The 11578-nt window shown below is 37.0% G+C and overlaps 1 protein-coding gene across 1 annotated transcript; it reads right to left on the reverse strand.

Moving 5' to 3' along the window:
- Nucleotides 1-7481: 7481 nt before the first annotated feature.
- Nucleotides 7482-11165, reverse strand: DEFB126 (defensin, beta 126). The gene is made up of 2 exons (XM_008582679.1): nt 11108-11165; nt 7482-7744 (listed from the first exon to the last, which is right to left on the reverse strand). Exons 1-2 carry the CDS (start codon nt 11163-11165, stop codon nt 7482-7484), a joined length of 321 nt encoding a protein of 106 aa, XP_008580901.1.
- Between the last annotated feature and the right edge of the window lie 413 nt (nt 11166-11578).

An 11578-nucleotide genomic window follows, 5' to 3' on the forward strand; every position in this document is an offset into this window, starting at 1 on the left:
GACAGTTCTTTACTTCAGCATTCAAAACATGTTATGACACCTCCTTTTTACCTCCATGATTTCAGATGACATATCCCATCAATCAAATCATGCTTTCCCACAGGTGGTGTGTTGTTTTTTTATAACTGCTTTCATGACTTTTTCTGTCTTTAGGTTTCAGAAGTTTGATTATGATATGTCTTGGCATGCATTTCTTTGGATTTATCTAGTTTTGGGTTCATTCAGCTTCTTGAATTGTAGAGTTATGCATTTTGGCAAATTTGGGAGATTTTCAGCCATTCTTTCTTTTTTTCTTTTATTTATTTATTTTAAATGGCACATTGCAATTGTACACATTTATGGGGTAGAATCTGATGTTCTGATACATATATATGTTATATAATGGTCGGGTCAGGGTAGTTAATGTATTCACCTTCTCGTACATTTATCATTTCTTTGTGTCAAAAACATTCAAAACCTTTTTCACTAGCTATTATGTAATATACAAAATGTAACCATTAACCATAGTCACCCCACCATGCAATAGAACAGCAGAATTATTCCTCCTATTTTAAATTTGTACCTGTTAGCCAACCTCTCCCTATTTTCCCTCCCAAGTCTCTGGACCACTGTTCTACTCTCTGCCTCTGTAATATCAACTTTTTTTTTTTTTTTAAGATTCCACATATGAGTGAGACCGTGTGGTATTTGTCTTTCTGTGCCTGGCTTACTTCGCTTAACATAATGTCCTCCAAGTTCATTCATGTTGCCACAAATGACAGGATTTTATTCTTTTTTTTTTTTTGGCTGAATAGTATTTCATTTTGTATATATACCATTATTTTTTTATTCATTCAACCATTGTTGGACACATGTTGATTTCATGTCTTGGCTATTATAAATTGTGCTGTAATAAACATGGGAGTGCAGATATCTCTTTGACATACTGACTTCATTTCCTTTGGGTATATGCTCGGTAGTGGGATTGCTGAATCATATGGTAGTTCTATTTCTAATTTTTTGAAGAAACTCTATACGGTTTTCCATAATGGCTGTACTAGTTTACAGTCTCATCAACAGTGTTCCCTTTTCTCCACATTCTTGCGAACACTTGTTTTCTTTTGTCTTTTTGATAATAACATTCTAACTGGAGCAAGGTGGTACCTCATTGATGTTTTGATTTGCATTTCCCTGATAATATGATATTGAGCACTTTTCATATGTCTTTTGGCCATTTGTATGTCTTATTTTGAGAAATGTCTATGAAGACCCTTTGCCTATTTCTCAATTGGGTTATTTGGTTTTTTGCTGTTGAATTGTTCTATTTCTTATACATTTTTGATATTAACTCCTTGTCATATGTAGTTTGTAAATATTTTTCTCCCATTCTGTAGGTTGTCTCTTCACTTTGTTAACAGTTTCCATGATATGCAAAAGCTTTTTAGTTTGATGTAATGCCACTTGTCTATTTTTGCTTTTTGTGCTTGTACTTTTGAAGTCTTATTTAAAAAATCCTTGCCCCACCCCAGGTTGTGGATCATTTTCCTTATGTTTTCTTCTAGTTGTTTCACAGTTTCATGTTTTATATTTAAATATTTAATCCATTTTGAGTTTATTTCTGTATATGGTTAGAAGTGGGGTCTGGTCTCATTCTTCTGCACGTAGATATCCAGTTTTCCCAGCACCATTTACTGAAGAGACTGTTTTTTTCCCCAATATGTACTCTTGGTACCTTTGTTGAAGATCAGTTGGCTATAGGTGTGCAACTTTATTTCTGGGCTCTCTATTGTGTTCCATTTGTCTATGTGTCTATTTTTATGAAGTACCATGCAGTTTTGGTTACTATAGCTTTGCAGTATAATTTGAAGTCAGGTAGTGTGAGATGCCTCCCGCTTTGTTCATTTCTCTCAGAATTGCTTTGGCTAGTCAGGGTCTTTTTTGGTTCTATATGAATGTTAGGGTTGGGTTTTTTTTTTTTTTCTGTTTCAATAAAAATTTCATTGGTATTTTGATAAGGATTGCATTAAGTCTGTAGATCACTTTGGGTAGAATGGTCATTTTAACAATGTTAATTCTTCCAATTGATGAACATGGGCTATCTTTGCACTTATTTGTGTCATCTTCAATTCCTTTCTTCAAAGTTTTTAAAACTGTGTATGTGTTGATTTTGTATCCTGCAACCTTACTGAATTCATTTATTAGTTCTAACAGGTTTTTTTGTGGAGTCTTTAGGATTTTCTCTATGTAACATCATGTCATCTACAAACAGGGACACTTTGATTTCCTCCTTTCCAGTTTGAATGCCTTTTATTTATTTCTGTCTCTTGTCTAATTGCTCTGGCTGGAATTTCCAATACTATGTTGAATAGAAGTGGTGAAAGTGGGCATCCTTGTCTTGTTCCTGATTGAAGTATTCACTATGATGATAGCTGTCAATTTGTACTATATGGCCTTTATTATATTGAGGTATATACCTTATATACCTTCTACATTAGTTGGTGAAGTGTTTTATTTTTAATCATGTGGGGATGATGAATAAGTGTTTTATTTTAATCATGTGGGGATGATGAATTTTTGTCAAATGCTTTTTCTGCTTCAATTGAAATGATCATATGGTTTTGTCTTTCTTTGTGTTAATATGGTGTATCACACTTATTGATTTGCATATGTTAAGCCATCCTTGCATCACTAGGATAAATCTCACTTGTTTATAGTGAATGATCTTATTAATAATGTGCTGTTAGATTCAGTTTGCTAGGATCTTGTTGAGAATTTTTGCATGTATTTTCATCAGGGATGTTGGCCTGCAATTTTCTTTTTTTGTTGTGTCCTTGTCCAGTTTTGGAATCAGAGTAATGCTGGCCTCATAGAATGAGTTGGAAAGTATTCCCTCCTCCTCAGTTTTTAAAAATAATCTGAAGAGAATTGGTATTAGTTCTTCTTCAAATGTTTGGCAGAAATCAGCAGTGACACCACCAGGTCTTGAGCTTTCTTTAATGGAAAACTTTGTATTACTGATTTAATTTCCTCACTTGTTATTGGTCTGTTCAGATTTTCTTTTTCTTCTTAATTTAATCTTGGTAAATTGTGTTTGCCCAGGAATTTATCCATTTTTTCTATGTTATCAAATTTGTTGGCATATACTTGTTCATAATAGCTAGCCATTATTTTTAAAAAAATTTTTCTTAGGCTACCTCTTCCTCTTCTTCTGGGACTCTGATGACATGAACATAATATCTTTTTATTGTCCCACAAATCTCTGAGGTTCTGTTTACTTTTTTTTAGTCTATTTCTCTCTGTTGTTCAGGTTGGATAACAACACTTAACATTATTCCGTTTTAAAGACATCCATTCTTTACCACCCTCCTCTTCCATGTCTTCCCTCACTTTCTAGTTGCAGGGAGGGTTGCTGCCTGCCACTGCTCTGGGGATTGAAGTGGAGATCCCTTGGTCTTCGCTTACAATGAGCTGGCTGGGAAGGGGAGCACTGCCTCAGACCTTTTCTTCTCATGGGTGAGGGGCATAAGTCCAGTCTCCTCACTCAGTTTTCACTGACATGGCACCAGTGGGGAAGAGGAACACTGATCCAGGCAATTTGTTACCTCTTATTGGGGGGGTGAGAGAACTGACTCCCAGATAGGTCTCTACTGCCACTCCACGGGCAGGGAAAGGAAGTGTTTCTTCAGGCTGCTTAATATGGCCGAGTGGGTGTTGAAAGCCCAGCCTTTCTTTTAAGTATTTACTGCCAAAGAGAGAAAAGAGTATCATTTTGGCCTGTCCTCTACTCCCATGTGGGAGGTAGGAGATCAGACTTTCCCTCTGACACCTCAAGTGGCTGAGTGTCTGTGGTGTTTATCTAGGTTGGGGTAGGTATTATCAAAAAGTACCCAAGAATCCTACTGTCACCTGAGGAGAGAAGTCAAGCTTTCAAATGAGTATCCAATTAGGATCAAGTACCAATGGACACTGAAATCCAAATCTCATTTATTTAAGGCAAAGATTTGTTCAAAGACACTACAGCCTGAATGCACCCAGACATATACAAGCATGGCTTGCAGAGCTCATTCTTGGGAACTATATGGCTAGTCCCCAAGATGACAAGCTAAAGTGGTAGAAATCAGCTTTGAGGATATCTTCGGCATTAGCATGAGGTGGGTTAGAGATGTGGCCTTGGGAGCAGGCAAAGTGACTTTCAAATATGGTTGTTTTTGTGCAAGACCTTCTTCTTCCCTGAAACTCAAACATTTTATATATTTTTAAAAATGTTTTTCTATTTTAAATGGGAATAATCTATAATTTACATGCCTTTTTTCTTTTTCTTCTTTTAAGAAGCATCGCATGCCTTTTTAAGTATTAGCATTTCAGAGGTGCCAGAGACTGTGGTGCTCTATGTGCCTTATCTATTTTAATTTTTAGAGTGATTCTAAGAGGTAGGTGTGGGATTATACCTGTCTTACCAACAAAAAAAATGAGATAGAAATCTCATGAGAAGTAAAAGTAGTAAGGAGCACACTTAGATGTAATCCTAGATATGTTTTGCTCCAGGTTCCTCAGCTTTAATCATTATAAATATTACATAATGCTTCTGTTTAATGAAATTGTGCATTCATGTGCTTGGCACATTGTGGGTTCTCACACAATGAAGGTTCCTTTTCTTTTTGCCTCCTGGACTCTATTAGTCAACCCCAAAGCAGGGAAAGTTTATTTCCTGTTTACATTTAGGTATGAAGTAACGGTGAGATGCAAGGCAGGAGGAAAAGAGGACAATGTTTTAGGCTGCAGCACGAAGATTATTTTCTTTATGCATAACAAAGTGATCATAGCTCTAAGGTGCTTTCAATGTGGTCGTCAAGGTGATTACTGAGGAGACAGTACAGCAAGTTCTACCAGGTGCCTTTAAAACCTCATGTGGCTATTCAAAAAGATTCTATGACCCACACTTCTGTCACACTCTTCTCTGCATAGTAATGAGTCTTCCCCCAGGTGAAACATGAGTGAAATCACCCATACCCACACAGAGAGGCCATGGTCCCGCGGGCAGGGCACAAGGGAAATGTGCCTTCCTGCTCCTCATTGAGGAATCAGTAACCTGCTACTGCTGAGTATAATAACATTTTAACATGATTCTTGCAACTCTCCAAGTACCTTGAATGGGGATAAATATTTTTTCTATTCTTCAAATTCAGAAATGTGGGCTCAAAGATGGGAAGTTATTTGTTCATAGTCCAAGAGTGAATACATGGTGGGACCAAAAATGACCTCAGATTCATCTGACTCTAAAGCTTATGTTTTTTTCCCTACTATCCTCCTCTGCTAAAGTGACATGCTCCCATCTGCCCACCTTCTATGTGAGCTCATGAGTTCTGCCTACAAAGATAGACATAGATGTAAGAGGCAATTATGTCCTACCAGTTGGGACAATCTACTCTCAAATTTCCTCTTCTGTGTAATGACATAGATCACGGATGTATCTTTTGAGAGAGGCAGAGGCCTGTCTTCTGGGGAAGATCTAGAATAAATGAAGTAACATCCAAAAATCTCCCGAGTCCTCAAGAACCCCCTTTACTTACTCAACAAGAATCAATATAGAATGTAGTTAGGGGATGATTGGAGAAAGAAAAAGATAAAGATAAAAAGGTTCCTGTTCTTGAATAAAATTTCCAAGTATTGTAGAGGAGAAGATATGAGCATATACCTAGGATACAGTATGTGACCTGATGACATAAAATTCTGGATAAGCCATAATAATGGAGCACAAGAAGTGGTAGTAATTCTGTTTGGAGTGGAGCAGTGTGGTTATCAATGTCTTCCAGAAGAAAATAAAGATTTTTCCAGGTAGGGATAAGCAGAGAGAGGAGTGTATTTACAGAAACTCAAAATCAGAAGCAATCTGGTTAAGTTCAAATAAACCACAAATAAGTGTATGTGGAAGAATGGCAAGATGCCCTGTAAGAAAGTGGTAGGAGGTAGACTGGAAATGTAATCTAAGTTCTGAATGTGAAGGACAACCAAGGCTGGGCTGAAAAGTTGGCTCAGGATGCTGTGGGCAAAGATGCCAGAAGGGAATTCAATGATTAAATTTTTTGTTTCAGAAAAATGACTCTGGCTGTCAGGGTAGAGGGTAGATGGAGAAGTGTGTAAAAGGAATCCAGAGCAATGATTGGGAAAGCTCTTGCAATAATCCCAGAATGAGTCTTGAGAGATGAATCTGTCCAGGAGCAGGGGAGATAGAAGTTGAGGCACATACGGGAGGTGTTAGAATACACATGGATATATTAGTAACTGGATCAGGATCAAGTGAGGAAGGAAAAAGATTCTGTGATGGCACTCATGGACTTGTGTCTCTAGCATAGATGACCCTTCCATCAGTGTTTTCTCCCGATTTTAGGTCTCTTCACTAAATCTTTGGACTTCGCTAAAGTTGGCCCTGCAAAGATTAATCTCATATTTTTAGAATCAGAATGACATCAGCATGACAAGGATGGGGGAAAAGATATTAAGTCCAACCCTATCATTTCATAAGTTTGAAAACTGAAACTGACAAACGACAAACATGACTACTGTATGTGTCCAGAAAGTGAAGGCAACTGCATTTCCTATTCTCTGTCCAACTATCAGGGAAGTAGGTCTGAGGCATGCATGGATGATTGTGATGCACGTCGTCATATTCTTTTATTGGTGCAGGCAGAGATCTTAAGGGGAAAATCCTATTGCTTAAGGTGAGTGCCTAACCCAGTATTTAAGTCACACTATGGGGCTCTTGATTTGCCTTCCATTCTATCTAAGTTGAAAGCTGTGCTTGAAGATTTCTAGAGAGAGAAGAAAATTGGACAACATCATAGTGTAGTGACAGAATGCTCCCAGCAGTCAATTAAGTCTCTCCCAGTTTTCTAATGCTTAGAAATCAAGTTTCCTCTTCTCTGAAATGGGGTCATAATACCACTGAGGTGTAGTGATTATTAATGATTATTAAAGCATTCTGTGGGGTGCTTTTGTACTACTACTTCAAAAATATGTAGGAAATGTAGCCTTCAATCTGTGGGAAATTACACCCATCGGAGGCCTGCAGTCACTCCATAGTATAGGCCAGTGGTTCTCAAAGTGTGGTCCCTGGACCAGCAATACTAGCATCACCTGGGAACTTGTGAGCAATGCAAATTCTCAGGCTGCACTGCAGAATCAGAAACTGGAGGCAAAGCTCAGAAATCTGTGTTTTAGCAGTTCCTCCAGGTGTTTCTGATGCACATTAAAGTTTGGTAATAATTGCTATAGGCACATTGTGGGCCTGTGATTGTTTTCAAGGATACACAGCTTCTGTATCAGTCCCGAATAGGTGTATTAGACTAACTCTCATTTGCTCCTGGCCTCTATCTTACTTGCATCTCTACCCTGGAGTTGCTAGTGGAATGGAGATGTGGTGCCCTTCCAAACTTTGTTGAGTGCGGGGACAGTGGGAAGGAGGCTGTGGAGAGAAAACTGACACCAGAATAAGCCTATTTGCTTTAATAAACCAGGTTTCCTAGGTCAGGAGTCAAAGGCTGGAATGTTCGGGAAGCAGCATCTGTCCCTGGAGTTACTGTTCCTGGAGCTTTTGTAGACTTTGTTTCACCACAGACAAAAGAACAAGAATTGTTGCCAATTGGAACACAGCACAGTTTTAGCTTGGTGCACATCCCTGACGTAGGCTTCGTCTGCATCTCTCCAGTATCGCACTTGTTCCTGCAATTTCCAGTTTTGTTTGCACACTTTTTCACATACCAATGACCTGTGTAATGATATTGTATGGATCGTTAAACCTGAGATATTTATCACAAAAAGATAAAAATAACAATAGTTTTTTGAGCACTGATTATTTAAGTTCTTTAGCAGTTGCGTCGTTATATTTTTCCTAATAATAAAACCTGCCTTGAGGATTAAATGAGATTTTATAAATATGTACACACATAGAATATTTTATGTATTATGAGCCTCATATTTCGGAAATCAGGATTTTTCATGCAAACACTCACCAAGCACGCCCATTTCCCATTATTTTAAATGGAAAAATATATAGCATATTATTATACATGAACACAAAATCCCCAACCAATTTTTAAAAATGTAACTAAAACAAACATAAACACCTGAATAAAAGTAAAAACTATCATTTAAATAGAAAATGCTCAAATCATTCCTGTAATCCTTCTCACCGTTGCTGAAACACATGTGGCTTTTGTTGTTAATTGGTGAGACTTAAATAATGTCTTTACATGTTTCTGTGGGTCTACAAATTATATTTAGAATATAACTCTAAACATGTCTTAAATATTTACTTGTTAAAAATGTATGAAGTTATGGGAAGATAAATATAAATTTTAGATTCTCATATATATATATCTTTCTATATATCTATTTATCTACCTATATGATATTGAGATATAATTACATTCTACAAAATTTTGGAAATAAAAAAACAAAGCCTATTCTTCTAGGAATATATCCATTAGGGAGACGTTCTGCAGGGTATGCCTGTATATGTGTACATATTATATACATGTATAAAATATCTCATCACATGATCTAATACACAGAGTTCATAGAGATGTTGAAACTCTTTCTTGTCTTGCTCTGTGTTGCTTAACTCATTCCTCTAATTAATCTACAAACAAGTAATGAGTATCTACGATGTCAAGGTCTCTGCAAGATATTGGGAATAAAACAATGAACAGGAAAACAAGGTCTGAGAACCTTACATTGGAAAGGGGAGAAAGAAAATAAACAAATAAGTGAATAAACAAAATAACTACAGATTGTGATAAGTGCAACAAATGAAATAAATAATGTGATGTAACAGACAAAGTGAGTAGATGAATCGTTTTTGAGTGCTGTTACCACTATTACCCCTTATCAGCTGTTTAATCCTCTGAGGATTAAACTAGTTTATACATATATATACACACACACAGAGATTTATAAATGTATATATGGGTCTCTCACTCCTGAAATCAGAATTCTACATGGGGTCATGGAGGACATTATCCCTGAGGAAGTGACATTTAAGCCTTGACATAAATGTGAAAGGGATCCAGCTATGTGAAGATCTAGAGGAAGTGTTCAAAGAAGGAACAGCATATGTAAAGGCCAGGAGTGAGGGAAGAACTTCATATTTCTGAGAAACAAAAAGTACTTGACTTCTGTTGTTCTTATGTCTTTTTTTTTTTTTTTTTAACTCTGTCTCCTCTTCTTACTATGTTGTATCTGCAAAGCTTCTACATAGTCCTCCTTGGCCTTAAACTTCCTCTCCACCTACTGCCTGCCTCTACGATCCCCTTCTTTCTCACTGTCCTAAACATCTCCATGAAGATAACAATCAAATGTTTTTCTTCAGCTTTCTACAGCTGGGATGTGTGTAAATGGAAACCTCAGATTGTTTCCTACCTTTCTATACTGATTGTCCTTGGTCCCAGGTGTTTTGTTGACTTTTCCTCCCAAGTGTCTTTTTTAAAGTGTTGTATTTCTAATGCCTCCAAATCTTGAGGTTGGCTCAATCTCACAGAATAATCCTGAATTGATACTGGTTTGTCTAGAAATGAACTTAAGGAGTTTTCTCAGTGTCTAAGTTCTTAGCTTAGAAAGAGGACACCACGTGAGTATGTGATGCATTTCATCAATGTCCCAGAGACAGAGGGAGAAATCATGCAATCTAAACTCACAGAATTTCAAGGTTGAAATAGATATAAACCATCTTTTGAGACAACACTTATAGCATTCTTAATTTCCTCATACACACCATCAATTTGAACAGTTCTGAAAATTCTAGAGAACATAAACTACCCTCTCTAGAGGCAAGTTGCAGAGCTATATAACTCTCTACCTATTAGGAAATCCTACTCAAAAAATTTTGATATTTCACTTTGCACCTTATATAAAAGATAGGATTGAATTAAGTGTAAACGGCAGAATCATAAAAAACAATAACAAGCTGAAGAACTTTCTACATTACTGAAAGAATGTAAAGGAAATACCAATAGATTTAATATCATGAAAATAAAAATTTTGTTCCTCAAATAAATAAAAGATTTTGAAGCAACCAATATATTAGGAAATATTTGAAAGAAATATGAAACAGTTAACAAATCCAAATACACTAATAGTAACAATTGGCACTATATGCCAGTTAACTTAAAAAATTAATGTCCTTGGACCGAAGAGTGGAAGTTCCAAAACTTACCTATACAACCAGAGGATCTCAAAATGATATATTAAAAAGGTTGTACAATGTTACTTTTGTAACAGTCACACATTAGAAAAAATCTAAATGACACACATAAGGGACTCTCCAAGTTAATATTGGTGCAAAAATGTGACAGAATAATAATCATCTATTGCAAATTATATCTGCAAGGAAATTTTCAAAAATTTTCCTGATACAATCACAAATTTTCAAAAAAGTAGGCTATAAACTTATAAGTCAATTGGTTGCAATTTAACAAATGTAAGCAGTAATGAAATTGTGACCAATTTCTTTATTTCTAAAACACTTTCAGTGTTCTTGTCTTGGTTTTGTAAATATAAACTGTAGAGATAATAAAAAATAAGGAATGTTTACACAAATAGAGCTGAAATTTGGTAAACTTCCAATAGTTCTCCACATCTATGCAGAGTATTTTTCTTTCCTTTTCCATCCTACAGTCCTGTAGGTATTTAGAAACGACCTACCCTATTCTGTTAACCACATCCAAGAACGAAAAATTCAGAGAACTTCTCTGTGGGACCAAGAAAACTGGGGGAAGAAATATTACAGAATTGTTACCTGAGGAGGTAATACCAACGGCAAAGTGAAGTGAGCAGGTCTGGACTGAATTGGCCATAAGCGATAGGATAGAGCGAAGTTTGGGATGTCAGGGCCATCTCCGCCTTTGGAGGTGACTTTATGGGATTCTCCCCCAGCTCTAATCATAGATATTGCTCTATTGTGAGAGCCTTGAGATCTCTTAGAACAGAGGTGTTCTGATCAAGTAGGACAAACCTCAGTCACTAATCCAGTGAGAATCCTGTCCATACTCCCACACACCAGTTGGTCACAGAGACTCCATGTGCAGGACCCTGTTCTAGGCCAATGTTTCTTCTTCCTCAAGATTTTGTTTACCTGAGACAAGTTTGGCAAAGAGCATAAAGACTGCAAGAGTGAACAATACAGACTTCATGGCTCCTGAAAGACAGTAGGCAGTGGGTTCTATGGAGTTCAGAACTGTGCAGAATGACCGTGAACACAGATCTTTATTGTCCTCCTTAGGTGGGGTTCTGCTCAGCCAGTAAACCAGGGGGATATAGGGTACTGTGCCAACCACAATTTCAGTTATTGGTCGGCAGCTCTAATTGAAGCATCACTGTTGAAGAGTCTGGTGCCTTGGGGGAAGAAAAAAGACTTAGAAGAGAAGGTGCAAGGAGAAAGACCTAGAAGAGACTGTACAAGCCCTGCTGAAGTGTGTGGCAATTTGGAGAGAAAGAAGAAATACAGGAAGAATTTATGCTGAATCCCCAAGGCTGGGTACCCCTACCTATTTTTTCAAAGCCTCCTGTGTTAGTTTTATTAGAGTGTTCATCTGACTGCAGTGTA

This window comes from Galeopterus variegatus, unplaced genomic scaffold (assembly GCF_000696425.1).
Source record: "Galeopterus variegatus unplaced genomic scaffold, G_variegatus-3.0.2 Scaffold2694, whole genome shotgun sequence".
NCBI lineage: Eukaryota > Metazoa > Chordata > Mammalia > Dermoptera > Cynocephalidae > Galeopterus > Galeopterus variegatus.

What these genes read in the sequence shown, in the direction of transcription:
- DEFB126 (XM_008582679.1), bottom strand. Translation starts at nt 11,165, where the DNA reads ATGAAGTCTGTATTGTTCACTCTTGCAGTCTTTATGCTCTTTGCCAAA. An exon ending in CTTTGCCAAACTTGTCTCAG is followed by an intron (nt 7,745 to 11,107) that starts GTAAACAAAATC and finishes ATCATTACACAG; the next exon opens with GTCATTGGTATGTGAAAAAG.